Below are 20,352 nucleotides of genomic sequence, written 5' to 3' on the forward strand. Positions count from 1 at the left end.
GCCTGCCGATCCGCCGCACTCCCGCCGGCCTATCCAGACTATATACACTGAGCTACTGCTCCCATCATCTGCTCATTGTATGAGCAGGTGATGGGAGTAGTAGCTGGGTTATGGCTATCACTTGCCTGCTGCCGGGGGGAGCCGCTCATCACACAGGAGCGCTCCCCCCTCCTCCTCCTCCCGGGATCCGGGGAACCTCCCCCTATCCCAGGGATGACTCCCCGCCTGGCCACCGCTCTCCCCCCACACATACTGGCTTCCGGTGCATCCTGGTGTCCGCACTAACCGTCCTCTCCCACACGTGCTGGCCAGGAAGCATCGGGAGCCGGTATGTGGGGGGGGGAGAGCGACGGCCAGGCGGGGAGTCATCCCTGGGATATGGGGGAGGTTCTCCGGATCCCGGGAGGAGGAGGAGGAGAGGGGAGAGCTCCTGTGTGATGAGCGGCTCCCCCCTGCGCCCGGCGGAAGGCAAGTGATAGCCATAACCCAGCTACTACTCCCATCACCTGCTCATACAATGAGCAGATGATGGGAGCAGTAGATCAGTGTATAAAGTCTGGATCGGCGGGCGGGCAGGCGGGAGTGCGGCGGATCGGCGGGAGTGTGGCGTATCAGCGGGCTTACTGTGATATCCTAATGTACTGATTGAATACATTTATGCAATACTTTGGGGAGCAAGGACACTTGCTCCCCAAAGTATTCCATTGATGTATTCATTCAATAAAGCATACTGTACACTACATTACATTACTTTACATAGACATCAATAGAAACAATAAAGTCCCATAGACTTCTACATATAGAGCGCCCCCTGCTGGACACTTCATAGGAATTACACCTTTCATCATGACGTCACTGTATCTGCGAGAATTCTAACATTTCCCATAATTAATGTACATTAGAAATTTGTATAACTTTCCGTAAGTAATAACATATCAAAAATTAATTTTGGCCGGACTTCTCCTTTAACCGTATGCGATCCTAATCAGGAGCGCATACAGTTAAATGCAGTGCTGTGTTTGATAGGGAGAGGAGCCACTGTCAATCACTCTTGTGACCAGAGGCAGCATTATGCCTTCTGCCACAATAGGATCTTCTCCCTCTCCCCCCACCCCCCGCAGTGCATAAGTGACATTACTTGTGCATTTGTAAAGCAGGGGAGGGGAAGCTAAAAAGGAGCACTGTTGGAGCAGGTGAGTAAAGCTTTTTTTTCTCATCTGTTTTTGCAACCATGAAGCCTCTTGAAGGACTTTCTGCTCAGTATTTCCAGACCGTAAAAACTTAATGCCACATCTTCCTGATGATGTCTCTTAGCGACAAAACATGTTGAAGAGTCAAATATACAGCTTTTAACAGCAATGAGCTAGGATGCGAAATTTCCCAGTGCTTCAGCCTGGGTATTAGAGGGACAGGATCCAGTGATTAAAATATCCACCTAGCATCACAGTTTAAGGCTGGGTTCACACACAGTATATTTCAGGCTGTATTTGGTCCTCAAGTCAGGTCCTCATAGCAACCAAAACCAGGAGTGGATTGAAAACACAGAAAGGATCTGTTCACACAATGTTGAAATTGAGTGGATGGCCGCCATATAACGGTAAATAACTGCCATTATTTCAATATAACAGCCGTTGTTTTAAAATAACAGCAAATATTTGCCATTAAATTACGGCCATCCACTCAATTACAACATTATGTGAACATAGCCTTTCTGTGTTTTCAATCCACTCCTTGTTTTGGTTGCTATACAGCCTCACAAATACAGCCTCAAATATACATAGTGTGAACCCAGCCTTAACTTGTTTTCATTGCTTTTATTATTTATTTTATTTGTCTACTACCAAATATTTACTGTAAATCCAGGTACAAAACTTTTACTTTTACTATTACCATTTTATTACTTCAGTTGTTTATTTATTTAGTCAATCAATCAATCAATCAATCAGTTGTATAAGGCTGCATGTAGTAACAGCACCGCGCAGCTCATTCATTACAGCGCGGCGCTTGTGAATACAGTCTCCCCCGCTCCCAGCATCTAATTACAGATGCTGTCCGGGCGCAGGGGGACTCCGGTACATGCATTCCACGTCCGTGAGCCATCAGGAACACGGAACGTGGGAATGCAGCCTAACTTTGACTATTTAGGGGGAAACACTCCTTAATACCAGCAGTTTATACCTCATTTAGGTAGTCCACATAAAAAAGAAAATGTAAAAAATTGTTTCCAGTGTATCACGTTTTGCTACAAGTACAATAAATTCATACTTACAACCCATTCACCTTTGCCCTTTGTCAACAGCAAAACAATCTTTAAACAAACATTAACAGGTTAACCTCTGTTTTGTTACTTATTACAGATCTTCTGTATAACCGCAGGCTAATAAGTAATTAGTACAAACAACTTTAGGACTCGTTCACATCTGCGTCAGAGGCTCCACTTGGGACCTCTAATGCAGATTCTGTTCAAGGCCTAAAAATGGAGCAGGAGGGGTCATTGCACAACACACACCAATGGATCCAATTGACTATAATGGGTTTCGTTGTGTCTGTTCATTTCATTTTACAGTGCTTTTTTGTCCAGTCAGGACTTGTTTAAACAGAATGTGCGGCTGAGTCCCCTCTAATATAGCTTTGACACAGATGGAAACATAGCCATAGCTAAGATAGATATACAAACTACCTCTCCTCCAGGTTATAGAAACAGTCTAATCATAGCCATTTTTAGGGTCTAGCTTTGATAGCTCCTATAAATGGGGGATGCAATTTTAAAAAATGTTTGATATCCTAGAGATAACAGTCAGGGTCTTGGAGCTCAGAATCCCACCAATTGCTAGAACAAACCAGGGGAAGAGCTTGCTAAGCCCATTCTCTCCCCACTCCGTCCTCCTGTCAGGAGACAGACCTCCATAATAAAGGCCCCCTATACACTTTTTATTAATGTCAGTCTCCTGAGTCTCTACTGAGTCGCAAGTTCAGTAGAGATAAGGGTCAGGCATGATGGATTTTCACTGCCTGACCCATTTGTTCTAAAAAAAAAAAAGCTGGCGCCAGAGCTCACCTTTAGGTAAGTGCAATTTGAGGGGTCCGTCTGAACCCGAGCGTGCAGCATTTGAGTAGCGGTGTTGCAGAAGTTGGAGGCAGCCCTAGGGAGTACTGGAAGCATATACACGGATAGACGGATAAGCTATTTACATTACCGCTCAACACTCACTGATCAGCCTGGGTGCCTACATCGGGTAACCTGCTGATCAGCCGTTCATCGCCCCTACTATGCAGGGAACGGGGCTAGAAAAAGTTTTTCACGGTGTAGTGGTGGCAACCTGTAACTGCAGCTCACGTCATGTTAATTTCAACAGGAGCTGAGCTGCAGTAAGGGCCCTATTACACGGGACAATCGTTGATCGTTAATTTAGATCTGAACCTAAAATTATCGTTAATCGTTCGCTGTAATTCCACGTTCTTTCGCTCAAGTTCCGCATTTTTTCACTAATCGTTGAGTGTAATAGCACATTGCCCATTGTTTTTCTGAGATTAAAAGGAATAAACGATCGCAATAACGATCGTATCTAACGACCATAGTTCTGTGCAATATGGTAAACGATTTCAGGTTAACGATAAACACTCCTGTTTGCGATTGTTTATCGTTAGTCGTTAATCGTTAAAAATTGCTCCGTGTAATAGGACCCTAAGGGGTCACCACCGCTGCACAATAGGCGGAGACAAACTGCTACCTGCCCCATTTACTGTGCTGTACGGGGACCGAAACTGCTTGTACCATCTGACAGCTGCTTTTAATCCAAGATCTGTCCTGGGGTCCGTTTGGCAAGTGATGCAGTTATTGCCCTAAAAAATGTATATGTGGCACCAAACCATAAATCTGGTAATATACATGGAGTATCTAGCAGAGACATAAAAAAAGCAAAACTTCAATGAAAACAATATACAGTGTGTAAGTTCCCCTCTCCAAACATAGCAGGAAAAAATGGCAAGCTTATGGATCTTGGTGACATCACAAATTGTGATGACTAAACATAAAAACATTTAGACATAGAAGATTTGATCTGCCCTTTCAGTAATTCCTTTCAGTAGTTTCATGAGATTGACTGTAATTGCAGATCTGTAATTACAGACAAATTTATGGCCCATTAATTTCTCATCTGTACACGGACAGACCAATAGAAATCTGTGATCCATACTTCGTCCGCCAAAAACAAGGATCCGTGGTCATCATCTTGACCACTAATGCTATCAGTTTAGGAAACAAGATCTGTGAGCTAATGGCTATTATATGTAGGGATAATTTGGACCTATTTGCTGTAACAAAGACCTGGTTCAAAGACTCTAATGATTGGGAAATAGCCATACTGGGGTATATTTTATACAGGAAAGATAGAGAGAAGGGGAGGTGGGGTAGCCATTTATGGATGGATTTGTTAGGATAAGGTCAGAGCATCTATCAAACAGCAAGCCTTTTTCCCTGGTATGCAATGGTTAGTATCTACCAAAATTGGTCTGAAGATGAGACACAAATAGGTCATAACATAATAAATCAATACATGGTAAGTGGTGGGTGTAAGGGTCCATTTACACAGAAAGGTTATCTGACAGATTATCTGTCAAAGATTTGAAGCCAAAGCCAGAAACAGACTATAAACAGAGATCAGGTCAGGAAAGCCTGAGATGTCTCCTCTATTCAAATCCATTCCTGGCTTTGGCTTCAAATCTTTGGCATATAATCTGTCAGATAATCTTTCTGTGTAAATGGACCCTTAGACGAAGATTGACTAAACAAAGGTGTCCAGACTCTTTCCCAATGACAGATGTTGGGAGGAAGGAGAAGTGGTTGTGTTGGATTTCAACATAGTTAACCCTTTGTTCTAATGGGAGGTAATGTGCTCTCAGATGTGTTAAGTGTGGAGAGAAACAGTTGTAAGCCAAACAATCATTCATTTAGTTAAAAGATATTTAAGATGTATTGGCAGCTTTTCTGTTTGCATCACACATGACAAAGACACCCAAACCTACAGCTGATTTTTGGCTATATATTGTCATTGATTTGCTTTGTTTTTCTCTTATGGATATTGCTTTTGAAATATAATTTGTCCTTTTCATATTTTAATAGTACAGTGGTACCTTCGTTTAAGAATAACTTGGATTAAGAGCGTTTTGGTTTAAGAGCTCACAGTTTTTCAAAATTGTGACTTGGTTTAAGAGCATTGTTTTGGTTTAAGAGCTCCCTGTACTGGGTGGGAGGGCGAGTTGGTGAGGGGCATATTCTGTATTGCAGGGTATCAGCACTGTACTCTGACCCCTGAAGTCTCCCTCACCTTCTAAATCATAGCAGATATACTTCAGGCTGGGGCTTCCATCAGGGGACAGGACTGTGGAGGTAATCTCGCCATAGCTGTAACCCGTCTTCTCGGACAGAAAGTGCTGCTACATTGTGCTCACATTTGCCCTGCTCATTCCTTCAGTCTCCCTGCAGTCTCTGTCAGTCCTAATGGGTCCATGCTGAACCCACCCCTTTCCCCATTGCTGTCATGTGACCACACAAACCTCTGACAGCAGCCCTGCTTCTCTATTCTAGCCTGTTGTACTACACTACTGCATTATAGGGATCTGCAGTTCCATCCTTTATCTACAAACTGCTGCTGTGTTTTCAGGTTTATGCCCTTACTATACATTATACTCCACATGCTGATTACTATACTATATAGTAACTTATAATATCACATATTCAGCTGTTTATAATTCTTTGTTTCATCTGTTCTACATGTTATTCAGAATATAAAATCATTATTTTTGGGCTGTGGAACCAATTGCCTGCATTTACATGATTTCTTATGGGAAAATTTGCTTTGGTTTAAGAGTGGATTTGGATTACAAGCACCGTCCCGGAACGAATTATGCTCGTAATCCAAGGCACCACTGTACTTGAAAACTTATCAATAAAAGATTAAAAAGATTAAAAAAATTACCAGGTTTTTCTACTTTTATGACTTCCGCTCCGAGATCCCCAAGAATCATTGTGGCAAAAGGTCCAGCCAATACTCTACAAAATATAAGGTACGTTCACAATACATGGTTACATATGCATCCACAGGGACTATGGTGAGATATTTAATGAGATAAAAGTTTAAGGCTAGATTTACACATACCGTATCTGCAGCAGTTTTCACGCTTGCAGCAAAATCTGCTGCGGATACCAAACAAACACTTTCAGGGTACAAACACACTGGGCGTATCCACAGCGGATTTCTCGCTGCGAATTAGCAGCGAGATCCGCTGCGGATCTGTGCCCTGTACACCCTATGGGCAGACAAACTCGCAGTGGGATGGACATCCTGCTGCGAGTATGTCAGCAGCCAGCCCCATTAACCCCCGGCCGCCAGAGTGTATAAATCACCTACTTCCCCCTCCGGCTTGCTTCGGGGGTTCCTGGCACGTCCCACTCAGCCACTCTGTGTGCTGCCCCACCGCAGCGCACTGATTGGCTGAGCAGGACATGAAGATGCCGGGAGCCCCAAAGCAAGCCGGAGCGGGGAACAGGTGAAGTATACGATCCGGCGGCGGGGGGTTAACAGGGCGGGCTGCTGTACCCTCAATGAGATTACATACAGCGGGATTGTCATCCTACTGTGAGTATGTACATGCCAGCCCCCTTAACCCCCGCTGCCCGGAGCATACTTTACCTGATCCATGCTCCGGCTGCATCTGAGGCTCCCGGAGATCCTGCCCAGCCAAACAGTGACTGTAGCGGGGCCGAGCACTGATTGGCTGAGAGGGACCTACGGGAAACGGGAGCCTAAGATGCAACCTCAGAAGATGACAGTCTGGTATCCGCAGCGGATTTCACTGCAGATACGGTATGTTTGAATCTATATTTTCTATTAAGACCACCTGACCTGCCCCAAGTCACTATCAACAATTTCCTAAACAAAAAAGGCCACTACTGTACTTAAACAATATAAATCACTTTATTGATACCAATTCAAATTAAAATCCCACAAAGGGACTTCCGGTCCCGGTGTCCTGCACCAGATATGTTGGCCTCACAGACGCTTCCAGCTACACAGCTCTCCCAGCTACACAGTGGCGCTGCAAGTGCTTCTCCCTCCCTCAATGGAGGGCTGTCGCAGCTCACCCAGGACCTGTTTCCCGTGTCCCAGACAGGGACTTTTGACCACAAACAGCTTGCCTTAGAAGTAGCAAGATTAATGGCACCAGAGATACAAAAAACAGTGGAGGCTACTATTAAAGCTACATTACACCAACTCCAGTCTGAAGTGACTGACCATGCTTCACGCATAGCTGAGCTTGAGATGAGAGTCTCCACACTGGAGGACGACAATAAAGATGTGACTGGCCGGATACTTGCCCTAGAAAGTGACGTGGCTAAAGCTGGAGATAAACTGGAGGACTTAGAAAACCAGTCCCGCCGAAACAACTTGAGACTGGTGGAGGTCAACGAGAAAGTGACTCCAGCTGAGCTTCAACGCTTCTGCAAGTGTGATTTACCTAAAGCACTGGGCCTCCAGCATCCGTGCAGAGTGGAGCGGGCGCATGTTTGGTTTAACAGGGGCTTTTCTCAACTTTCTAAATGGCTTGTATACAGATCTCACAGCCTGCAGCCATACTCAAGGTCTTTTATCTGCTCCCATTACATTGGAAAAGGGGACGAGACAGGGTTGCCCCCTGTCTTCTCTCCTTTTCGATCTTGCAATTGAGCCCCTTGCCAGACATCTCACCCAATCTATCATTTTTGAAGGGATAGCGATAGGCTCGCAATCAGTTAAACTAAAAATGTTTGCTGATGACCTCCTGCTTTTTCTTAGTAGACCTGACCAGCATCTCCCAAGGGTACAAGATTTCCTGAGCTATTTTGGAAGCTTTTCTGGTTACAAAATTAACGTGACTAAAAGTGAACTCTTGCCCTTGGGTCAGACCAGACAGGATTGTCTTAAACACCTGAAACATTTAAATGTTAAAGTTGCCTCCTCCTCCGTGACATACATGGGTTTGAAAATAGGGAAAACCGCAGATACCCTATATACTCTTAATTATTTGTCTGTTCATTGTCATTGGATTAAAATGATTAGTTTCGCCCGCCTGCTTTATCCGCTCCAGACCCTTCCCCTTCTACTTAAACACAAAGACGTTACCACGCTCAACAGGGCTTTCACTAAGTTTATTTGGAGGGGGAAACATCCTTGGATATCACTAACAAAGCTTATGCTTTGCAAAGCGGAAGGAGGCCTCAACTTCCCTAATTTACGAGGGTACAATCTTGCCTGCCTTTTCAGGAACGTACTTAATTGGATTCATAGTTCCTCCTTTTTCTCCAATACGCTCCTGGAACGAGCCTTCGCCCATCCTTGGGATATGCGGAGTCTTCTTCACACCTCCTATGCTAAACTGCCCGCCACCATAAAGCATTCTGCCCTTTTGCGCGATACCATTGTTACGCAGAAGGAAATAACAAAGGCCTATGGTCTTCCCTTCCTCGTATCTAAGCGTATGCCGTTAACGCGTCATCCTGAATACCCTCAGGGACAATCGTTTTCATGGTTAAGACACGAGTCACTTCGGGGTCCCACATCAGCGGGGGATCTCATAGACTTTGAACATCGTAAATGGCTTACTCCTGCTGAAATTAGAGTCAAATACAAACTTCCTCCTTCTTGGTCCTTGTTTATAAGTCAGGCCCACGCTTTCTGCAATGCCAAGTTATCTGATCTTTCCAAAGAGGCGAACACACATACTCTAGATGCATAAGCGAAATTGGGGGGGGGGCATGGGGGCAGTGGCTCCTGAGCCCACACTGGCAGGGGCCCACTGAGGTCTCAGAGGCTTAATGCTGTCTGCAAAAGCTATTTCTTTTGCAGACAGCCTGCAGAGCGATGAGGAAGGACCTGTGGTGATAAGGGGGCGGGGCTGAGAACTGGAGAGGATTCTTGTGGATGAAGGACCTGTGGTGATGTCATGAGGGGGCGGGGCTGAGAACGGGAGAAGATGCTGGTGCATGAAGGACATGTGATCATTGTCCTCTTACATCTCCTCCTGTAATTAGATAGATAGATAGGAGATAGATAGATAGATAGATAGATAGATAGATAGATAGATAGATAGATAGATAGATAGGAAATGGATATCTAGCAGCTCATCACATATCTTGGATTGTACATGTATGATCACAACCAGCTCACCCCTTTGAGGCTATGTTCACACGGTGTATCTTTCCGTCCGTAGTGCGAACCGCGAATATACGCACGTAGTTTTGAGGTTGATGCGTGCGCTTGAAAGTATACGATATACGCCCGCACAATACACACTACGTATGAGCTTAGGGCCGGATCGTATATGGCGCCGTGGAAAATGAACAAGACCATTGTTTGAGGACAGAAATGTTGAAACTCACGGCCGTGGATTTCCATGCGGTCCCGTACAAAGTACTTATTTCAGCCAAATTGAACTTGATTTTTCCATCCAAAAGGTTCTGTGTGGTTTACGGGGCTGGGCGAAGATTTCCAAGTAAATGACCTGTTTCAGATCGCTTCGAATCAAGCTAGGGAAGCATAACTGTACTATGGGCGTATGTTCGCTGTTCTTACGCATCCGGCCGCAAGTCTATTTTCCCCACGCCCGTAGTTTCAGCCGCACATGTACGCCGGCGACTCATACGCAGTGTGAACATAGCCTTAATGTCTAAAAACGTATTACCTATACCACTATTATTTTTAGGCAAAGAAAATCTGGTTAAAAGGGTTCTCCAGAATTAAGAAAAAAAAACATAGTTGCTTCCAAAACAGCGCCACCCCTGCTCTTAGGTTGTGTGTGGTATTACAACTTGGCACTATTCACTTCAGTCGAATACCACACACAAACTGAGGACAAGAGTGGTGCTGTCTGTGGAAGAAGGCAGCTATATTTTTCTAAACTTAAGCACTTTAAATTTTTGGGGGGTTCTATATGTGAAATGTACAGAAGCCTCTTACACTGCTCTTTATCCTTATCCACTATGAGTAATGTAGAAGAATATTCCCTTTATTATTCAGAAAGCCTTGTCACCTTCTGAAGTTCCCTATGGGTAAGGTTGGTTGGGGGCCCAATCAGACTCACTCGCCCCCCTAAGCTGAACCCCTAGCTACGCCCCTGTCTAGATGGTATTATAGGGTCAGCACCACATAAATCTTCTATATCTTCACTGTATAATGCTATTCTCAATGAAGTTCATACCAAAAGACCTGACAAGACGTCCCTTTTTAAGACTTGGGCGACCTGGACACAAGACCCTGACATTGTGGACACTATTTTGGTGGGGTGGGCCAAGGTCAGAAAATGTATAATTAATGAGAGATGGTGGGAAACCTTTTTTAAACTAGCCCATGGGGCCCTTTATGGGTTCAATATCTTAACGCCCCCCTCCTTTCCAGACAGAATTACTGCTTGCCCCAAGTGCCAGACACAGTTGACAAACTTGTGGCACGGGGTGTGGAGTTGCCCATCTACTTCGCGGTTCTGGCAACAGGTGACTGACTACATTCATACCCACTGGATCCACTGACCCCGCAGGTCCTTCTGTTTCATCAACCCCGTCCCCCGGATGGCAGTGACAACGTTAGTTATACCCCCCAACCAGTGCATGTCATACTAGTGGTAGCTCTCCGTTGCCTATTTTTTCATTGATTATCTTCCTCCCCTCCAGACATCCCTATGCTCATAGATCAACTGAAGCTCTTTTTAGGTGTTGATAGGATCGTCACAGAACGCCACAAAAACAAGTCTACCAAAAAGTTCTTCCAGAAATGGCGGATGTTAATTATAACACATTATGACCAGCATTTTATTGCAGATATTGTGAGAACATTTTGCTTTACTGAATGGTACTGCAAAGCAGATTTGGCAGGAACTCTTGGTCCCTTGAAACTACCTCAAACATAGTGCCCTCGCAGCCCTGTATTCATCTGTTGTTTGATGGCCTTATGTGTCGTATTTGTCTATCACTTGCTGTTTTGCCCTGGTAGGCATATCCTGTTATTTATACCTTTGTATTGCCTCATATTTGTGAACCGTCTTGTTTCGATTTCCCGGTGGCAATGTTTTGTTATTATTATTTTGTTATTATTATTTCTTTGGAAAATGCAAAGAAAAATATATTTAAAAAAGAAATCCCACAAAGGAGTAAAATTATGCACACGAGAGGTACTGTCAAGATAAACTATCACAATTATGTAAACCAGTCTACCTGTGTATAATGATACAATATTCTGGCTGCCTATATAGGAATACCAAAATGGTGCCTTAAAGGGGTAGTCCACCCAAAAAAATTTTCCTTCAAGTCAACTGACTGGAGCTGTGGTGGGTGGACTGATGGAGCTGTGGTGGGTGGGGCCAGTACTGAGGTGGGTGGGGCCAGTGCTGCTAACACATGTAATGTACTGAACTGGTTTACTATAGATATGGTCCAAGATAAATTAAACAAACTCAATGTAACCAAAGCTCCAGGGCCTGATGGATTGCACCCCAGAGTTCTTAGGGAACTCAGTTCTGTAATTTCACTACCCTTGTATGAAATATTCCGTGATTCTTTGCTTACTGGTATTGTGCCGAGGGACTGGCGTAAGGCAAATGTAGTGCCGATCTTCAAAAAGGGCTCTCGAACTTCCCCAGGTAACTATAGACCCGTAAGCTTAACGTCCATTGTGGGGAAACTATTTGAGGGGCTTATAAGGGACTACATCCAGGAATATGTAGTGGCTAATAGTATTATAAGTGATAACCAGCATGGTTTTACTAAGGACAGAAGCTGTCAAACCAACCTAATATGTTTCTATGAAGAGGTAAGTAGAAGCCTGGATGGCGGCGCGGCTGTGGATATCGTGTACCTGGATTTTGCAAAAGCGTTTGACACAGTTCCTCATGGACGTCTGATGGGTAAGTTAAAGTCTATCGGTTTGGAAAATTTAATGTGTAACTGGATTGAAAACTGGCTTAATAATCGTACCCAGAGAGTGGTGGTCAATGATTCCTACTCCGAATGGTCCCCGGTAATAAGTGGTGTACCCCAAGGGTCAGTACTGGGCCCTCTTCTGTTTAACTTGTTTATTAATGATATTGAGAATGGAATTAACAGCAATGTTTCTATCTTTGCAGATGACACCAAGCTTTGTAGTACAGTACAGTCTATGGAGGATGTGCAGATGTTACAGGATGACTTAGACACACTGAGTGTTTGGGCGTCCACTTGGCAAATGAGGTTCAATGTGGATAAATGTAAAGTTATGCACCTGGGTACTAATAACCCACATGCATCATATGTCCTGGGGGGAGTTACTCTGGGAGAGTCGCTGATGGAGAAGGATCTGGGTGTACTTGTAGATAATAGACTACAGAACAGCACACAATGTCAGTCAGCTGCTTCTAAGGCCAGCAGGATATTGTCATGCATTAAAACAGGCATGGACTCTCGGGACAGGGATATAATATTACCGCTTTATAAAGCTTTGGTGCGGCCTCATCTGGAGTATGCCGTCCAGTTTTGGAACCCGATTCATAAAAAGGATGTTCTAGAGCTGGAGAGGGTACAAAGATGGGCAACTAAACTAATAAGGGGAATGGAGCATCTTAGTTATGAGGAGAGATTAAAAGAATTAAATATATTTAGTCTAGAGAAGAGACGTTTAAGGGGAGATATGATTAACTTATTTAAATATATAAATGGCCCCTACAAGAAATATGGGGAAAAGATGTTCCAGGTAAAACCCCCTCAAAGGACAAGGGGGCATTGCCTCCGGCTGGAGAAAAAAAGGTTCAATCTCCGGAGGCGACAAGCCTTCTTTACCATGAGAACTGTGAATCTGTGGAACAGTCTACCACAGGATCTGGTCACAGCAAAAACAGTAGAGGGCTTCAAAACAGGGCTAGACAAGTTCTTAGACCAAAATAATATAAATGCATATGTATAGAACCTATCACCCCTCCCCCTTCCCTGTATCCATCCCCTCCTTGGTTGAACTTGATGGACATGTGTCTTTTTTCAACCGTATTGACTATGTAACTATGTAACTATGTAACTATGTAACTGGTGCCATAAAGTGCCAGAGATTTGTAATTCACTTCTATTAAAAAAACTTAAGTCTTCCAGTACTTATCAGCTGCTGTGTGTCCAGCAGGAAGTGGTGTTTTCTTTCCTGTCTGACCCAGTGCTCTCTGTTGCCTCCTCTGTTCATGTCAGGAACTGTCCAAAGCAGGAGCAAATCCCCATAGAAAACCTCTCCTGCTCTCCAGACTGGAAATAATACAACTTCCTGTTGGGCATACAGCAGCTGATAAGTACTGGAAGGCTTGAGATTTTTTAATAGAAGTAAATTACAAATCTCTGGCACTTCATGGTAGCAGTTGATTTGAAAGAAAAATTTTTTGGGTGGACTACCCCTTTAATCGATCCCTGCAAAGTTGCATTGGCTCAACAGTAGTCGCTATATGCCCGCTATTAAACAAAGTGCTACAGTCAATATAAAGTACAGTTCAAAGGTGCATTGAAAGTTCAATCCATGGAAACTAAATGACAATACCTAATGTAAGCTGCGTGCTGCCACCTCTAACGCACATTCAGTGTGAAGGTTGAGAAGACTTTGAGGGGAAGGAAGAAAAGAAGCGAATACTCAAATATATTTTTTTCATAAAAAAATATTTTCAGAGCTAATATATATTCAGCCGTGATAATACACTTTTTGGATTTTACATATAGTATACATTTTTATGGTGCGTTCACACCTACAGGATCTGCAGCTTATTTTCTGCAGCAGATTTCATTTAAATAACTGAACACAACATAAAATCTGCTGCAGATCAGCTGCAGATCCTGTAGGTGTGAACGCACCATTAATATATATTTTTATATAATCACTTTGTCTCACTGGTTTTTGAGTCACTAGGGGGGGTTCGCTTAGTTTTTTATGATTTTTTTATACATAATTTTTGAATAAATATAATTTTTAATAAGATTTTTTTACTTGGTATATATATTTTTCACATTTGATTACATTAGCAATGTAATGTTGCTTATTTATATGTTATGTCACATATTATATGATCATGCATTATATATTGTAGTCTCTTATGTATTATGCAATTTATGATTGACACTTTGCGGGCTATTCGATCATATTAGATATTTATATGTATCATATATGAATAAGGCTACTATTACACGGGCCGATGGGGGCCTGATAATAACTGTAAACGAGTGACGATCTGCTAGATCGGTGCTCATTTATTAGGTCTATTACACAGCCCGATAATCGTTTAACAAGGGCTGCATGAGCATCGTTACCGATGTCCTTGCAGCCCTTGCTTAAACTCCATACATTACCTATCCATGGTCCAGGGCCATGACAGGCCGCTCTGAAGCTGCAGCGCTCGGGACCCGAGGAGAAGAAGAGCGCAGGAGGAGCCCTGGACCATGGATAGGTAATGTATGCACTTTGCATATCGTCAGCTGCCGACCGCGCACCGCTATTATACGTATTGATGCACGGTCGGTGCCCGACAATTATAGGTCCAGACCTATATCAACGATCAGGCTATGATCGTTGTTATCGGCTGATCGTTGTGTTTATTACACGGAACGATAATTGGCCGGATAGGGCAGATTGGCCTGATTATCGTTCTGTGTAATACAGCCCTAACACAAGTTAATGATTGTATTGGCTGAAGTACTCTGTAAGCGCTTCAAGGCTGGGTTCACACTATGTATATTTGAGGCTGTATTTGTGAGGCTGTATAGCAACCAAAACAAGGAGTGGATTGAAAACACAGAAAGGATCTGTTTACATAATGTTGTAATTGAGTGGATGGCCGTCATTTAATGGCAAATATTTGCTGTTATTTTAAAACAACGGCTGTTATATTGAAATAATGGCAGTTATTTACCGTTATATGACGGCCATCCACTCAATTTCACCATTGTGTGAACAGATCCTTTCTGTGTTTTCAATCCACTCCTGGTTTTGGTTGCTATGAGGACCTGACATGAGGACCAAATACTGCCTGAAATATACGTAGTGTGAACCGAGCCCAAAGATGCATTGAAATAGACGGCGGGAGATGCCACACATCCATCTGTAAACAGGATCGGCGCTATGTCAACACGACCAGTGACATCACGACGCCTGACGTCGAAATGCTGTGCGGTAGCGTACGATCATGTGACCAGCGGGGAGCGGGTGTCTATAGACCAACAATCTTTAGTCTGAATATATAAGGAGCAGGACAACAGGAACTAGCACTCCTCTGTGAACAAGCAAAACTATCCTTTATATTGACTGTAGCACTTTGTTTATCCCGGACTTGTGCAATAGCACATCAGTGCCTGTCTCTCGGTACTGGCACTGTCCTCTATTTATTTTATGTCCATCCCAGCCATTGCTGCTGCTAGATTGAGCTATGGCTGCTATCTAAAGAGCAGCAGATATAGCCTTAGCAGACTGATTCCAAGGTGTCAGTGCTTATGGAACTTTACCCTTCATTTACTTCTAAGCTGTTTACTTCTGTTTACTCTCACTCCTCTTGCTGCTATGATTGGTGACTCAGTCACACACCCTCATTACTGATTGGATGCTCACATCATGTGACCGTAGTCTCTGCTTTCCATGCTCACAGACAAGTCAGTGCAGCTGTACTACGTGACTGCTATATGGGGATCTGCAGACAGCTCTGCTCCTGACATGTTCCTGCTATTTTTGAATGTCTGAATATAGCCCCTCATTGTGCTAGCCATAAAAACTCTAATACCTACAATGTATATATATTTTTTATGATGATGTATGTTTAGCACTCTTCTGTTTGTCTATTTGTGTATTTTGAATGTAGCCCCGCCCCCAGTGGGCGTGTCTGGCGCCAATTCCAAGGATTGCTGTACTATTTAATACCTGCTTATTCACACCATTGTATGCAATTCTGATGAAGAGGACCTCTGTTCCTCGAAACGCGAAAATATTGTGCACTTTTAATAAATGTTTTTACTTTATTCAGCCTCAAATTGGAGTCTTTTGGGCAGCGCTAACATTTATGGATTAGCCACGCACCATTTTTGTACTTAGACTAGCCTTATTCCCACGGACCCCTACTTGGGAGCATCCTGTTTGGACTATCCTAGTTGGCTTGCAGCCCTGCACTCTCCACCGAAGCGCCATATCCTGGCATCTTCTGAAGACCTGGTACCTATTTGGGTGATATGCATAAAGCCCAAGGGGCTTGAAGGTGAGCACCCCATCAGCACCTTGCATTTTAACTGACTTGTTTGTACGGTATCACACGAGGCGCTGCTGCCTGGCTTTTTTCTCTCTCCCTTGTTGTGCAATATAGCAGGCATATAGCGACTACTGTGCATGAGCACTTCAGCCAATGCAACTTTGCAGGGATCGATTTGGGCACCATTTTGGTATTCCTATATAGGCAGCCAGAGTATTGTATCATTATACACAGGTAGACTGGTTTACATAATTGTGATTGTTTATCTTGACAGTACCTCTCGTGTGCATAGTTTTACTCCATTATGTCATTTTAAACTGAATTGGTGTCAATAAAGTGATTTATATTGTTTAAGTACAGTAGTGGCCTTTTTGTTTAGAAAATTATGTGTGAATCTAGCCTAAAAGTTTAAGGGTGAGTTCACACCAACAGGATCTGCAGCAGATCTGCAGATTTGATGGTGCAGATTTGATGCTGTGTTCAGTTATTTAAATGAAAATCAGCTGCGGATCCGGTAAGTGTGAACGTACCCTAAAAGTTTTCAACTGTTTTTTTTTACCCACCTTGTTAAGTCCAGGATTTTCACTCCATTCAGTGGCTTTATACTGTCAGAATCTGTTACTTAAAAAAAAAAAAAATTATTATTTAGTCACATCATAGGCTTCTTTCTTCTGGTGCGTATATGGTCAGCAAATGCAGATCCACAACTGCAGATAGTATAGGACCCCTTAATTAATATGGCCTCATGTACATGTCCATGTTTTTCATGTTGGTGTGGCAATCTATATTCACCAACAGAAGTCAATGGGGGAGATTAATGAAAGGGTGTAAATATACACCTGGTGTAAACTGCCCACAGCAACCAATCACAGCTCTTCTTATATTCTACCAGAGCTGAAAGCTGAGCTGTGATTGGTTGCTGTGGGCAGTTTACACCAGGTGTATATTTACACCCTTTCATAAATCTCCCCCAATATTTTCAAACCACATTATAGGCTTCTATACAGAACCTCACAACATAAAAAGGCCACCAAAAGCATGAAATGCATGGCGTTTTTATACATGAAAATGGTAAAAAAAAAAGTGTGCATGAAGAAGACCTTATGGCTATCCAGGCTAGGCCCTACTTTTAAAGCTCTGTTATTCATAACAAGTGATAACCAGTACAGCTGCCATTAGGTCCTTCAACTTTTCTCTCTCATCATGCAAGCATGACTAAGGGCAGTTACAGCCTGAAACACGTCGGTTAAACCCACTATGCTAGTGGAAGAGAGAATATATATAGGTGCAGCTCACAGTTTCAGTACCTAATTGGGTCGAGGTAAACCTAAAATGCCCTTACCTAGACATGGGCTAAAGGAATAAATATGAAGAAAATATATAGTATTTGGTCCTCCAGACCACAACAAGTCCCAACCTTTGTAAATACCAGTTTTAATTGATAAAGATACCATATACTAATAAAATATATAAAATATATAGGCTATGAATACACTAAAAGGTCAATAAAAGATAATTGGTTTGTGCAACAAATACATATAAAAATACATATACAGAAATAATATGCAAAAAAAGGATTTAAGATTATCAGTGTCGTACCGCTGGCCAATGTTGTATTTAGCGTTAATTCAAAATGTGTCAAACGTTAGTTCAAAAATGTATCAATTGAGACCATAGATGGAAAACGTTATAAGCAGGTTACAGTTATAGGACCTGTAGTCCCACTGTCGGATGTGTATCTCACCGCTCCCGATGCCCTGGTGTAGCGGGGCACCCAATATCTGGCAGATCAGTTCACATAGGTCAGTTTACGTTTGAATGTGGCGATACAAAGTATGCGGAATGGCGTCTGTGACGCCGCTCACCCGTCCGAGTTGGTAGCTGCTGTCGTGGCTCTCTCCCTCCTGCAGAGGCTCTTAGTTGCGGTCACTTGATCTGACCTGGAGAGGCTCTTGCAGTAAGACCTCGTGGTATTGGCGTCCGCGCGCTGTTCTGTATCACGGCTTTACTCTGTATCCCAGCCTCGTTCTCGCTCTCACCTCGGATGTCTCCGTCTAGGGTGAGATGCTGATGGGGACAATGAGTGATTTGCCGTAAGTTGATCGGGTGAAAAGAAAAGGTAATGGGGGGCCCCCCGTAGCGGTATAACTAGTAATAATAAATTTCTCTGAAAGACAGTTTGTATAATATGCCAAACGCGTTTCAAGGTTATACTGATTAACCCCTTCGTCAGTGGCGATGATGAACAATAGCAGTGATGGCAGTATTTGCCGTCCCCTACCTGGGGGATATTTATACTTGGTCTCTCATTGGTATCTCATCAGTCTCTCATTAGTCAAATTGAAAAAGACTGTAGGTTCCAGGGAATACACTGTTGGACACACTTGGTCATACAAAACAAAATAATAATAAAATAAACAAACAGAATAGTAGATAAATAGACAAATGTTGCAAACATACATTGGTGAAAAATACATATTAAATTACTGTGGTGTGTTTCAGTGGACATATGTTCTGAAAACGTCTAGATAAACATATAGATAAAAAGCGTATATCAAAAGACGCTCATGTAAACACAGATCAATGTAAAAGGAAAGCTCATGTAGACACAGATCAATGTAAAAGGAAAGCTCATGAAAATAGTGGATATCCAAATAGGTCTATAAATGAATGAATAAACTGACAGAGTAGTCATCATATATTGGATGTGTCGAAAAATAGAAGTTTTGGACTAAAACAGTGTCACTGCCGATATCCATAAATAAATAAATAAACAAATAGACGGATAAATAGGTGAATAATAATTATAAAACGAGTAGGAAATATTTATAAAGAACTGTACAGTAGCCAAATGTATAATTTCATAGAGATGAATATGTAGATAAAGTAAATATAGACCGATGAAGAAATGTATAATAAATAAATAAATAGATGAGCATAGTGGTTATGGATCAAAGGATGAATCGATAGTGATTGGAGTATATGAATCGATGTACATATGAATCAAGACATGAACAAATAACTACACGTATGACTCAACTATATCTTTATGATTGGAGTATATGAATCGATGTATGTATGAATCAAAAGTGTAAAAAATATAAAAAATAAATACACGTATGACTCAGCTATAGGGGATGCCTTTCCTTTCTGATCGCACGAGAATCGCATCATGTGAATGAGTTCCAATCATTCTCATACATCAGAAATAGCATCATGTGAATGAGTTCCAATCATTCTCATACATCAGAAATAGGAGATATATAGGTAGAGAGATATACTAAACTAAACATATATAAAGATAAACTAAACTAAAAATAAATAAAATGATAATAATAATAATAATATTGAAAATAATGAGAATAAAGATTAAAATAAAAATAAAAATAAAAATAAAATAAAATAAAAATAAAATAAAATAAAATAAAAATAAAAATAAAAATAATAATAATAGTAGTAAAAATAAAAATAAAAATAATAAAAATAAAAATAAAAATAAAAATGGAATGGGGGGGGGGGGGGGAAAGATTCCTAATCACATGAGAGCCACATCATGTAAGTTTCTGCACATATTCTAACTTATGAGTTAATGATAAAATATGTGTATAATAAATGTAGTAAATATGGATATACATGTACAATTGGAATATCAAAACAATACGAATAGCAGAACAATACCTATGTAGTACAAAAAGTAGAAGAGAAGAAGAAACAAACTGGGACCAAGGTGGCAGAGGCGGCTCCGGCGCCGTGTAGAACGGCCAGGCACGGAGGCGACCGTGGCACCAAGGTAGCCAGATAGGAAAATGTAGAAAAGTATAGGTATATGGATAGCCCTATTAATCATATGAGTCGTGGGAGATCATAGAGATCATAGAAAGCCAAACACCTCCATCTCAGCATTCAGTCCCTTAGGTTCGAGACTGTCGAATTCGAATATTCTCTGGGATTCTATCCTAGACATTTTTCTTATATAGTCGCCCCCCCTCCAGTCCTTCTGTACACTTTGAATGGCTAGAAAGAACAGTTGGGAGGGATCACATTGGTGTACTTCTTTGAAATGGGATGACAGGGGATGAGTCATTTCACCCTTTCTAA

The 20,352-nt window shown here is 42.3% G+C and overlaps 1 protein-coding gene across 9 annotated transcripts in view; it reads right to left on the bottom strand.

The window, feature by feature from the left end:
* SUGCT (succinyl-CoA:glutarate-CoA transferase) overlaps positions 1-20,352 on the bottom strand; it is a 660,405-nt gene that overhangs the window by 623,337 nt on the left and 16,716 nt on the right. For 8 of the 9 annotated variants that reach the window (XR_011361904.1, XR_011361905.1, XM_069960339.1 and 5 more), the window contains exons 2-3: positions 16,818-16,875; positions 5,979-6,052 (exon numbers count right to left, since the gene is read on the bottom strand). Coding sequence is in view for 7 of the 9 variants with exons in the window: in XM_069960339.1 (XP_069816440.1) it covers positions 5,979-6,052; positions 16,818-16,875 (132 nt within the window). In the remaining 2 variants the exon portion in view is untranslated. The remainder of the gene's footprint in view (positions 1-5,978; positions 6,053-16,817; positions 16,876-20,352) is intronic. The other variant, XM_069960337.1, reaches the window with a different exon arrangement.

The sequence above is a fragment of the Dendropsophus ebraccatus genome, chromosome 2 (assembly GCF_027789765.1).
Source record: "Dendropsophus ebraccatus isolate aDenEbr1 chromosome 2, aDenEbr1.pat, whole genome shotgun sequence".
Classification (NCBI taxonomy): Eukaryota; Metazoa; Chordata; class Amphibia; order Anura; family Hylidae; genus Dendropsophus; species Dendropsophus ebraccatus.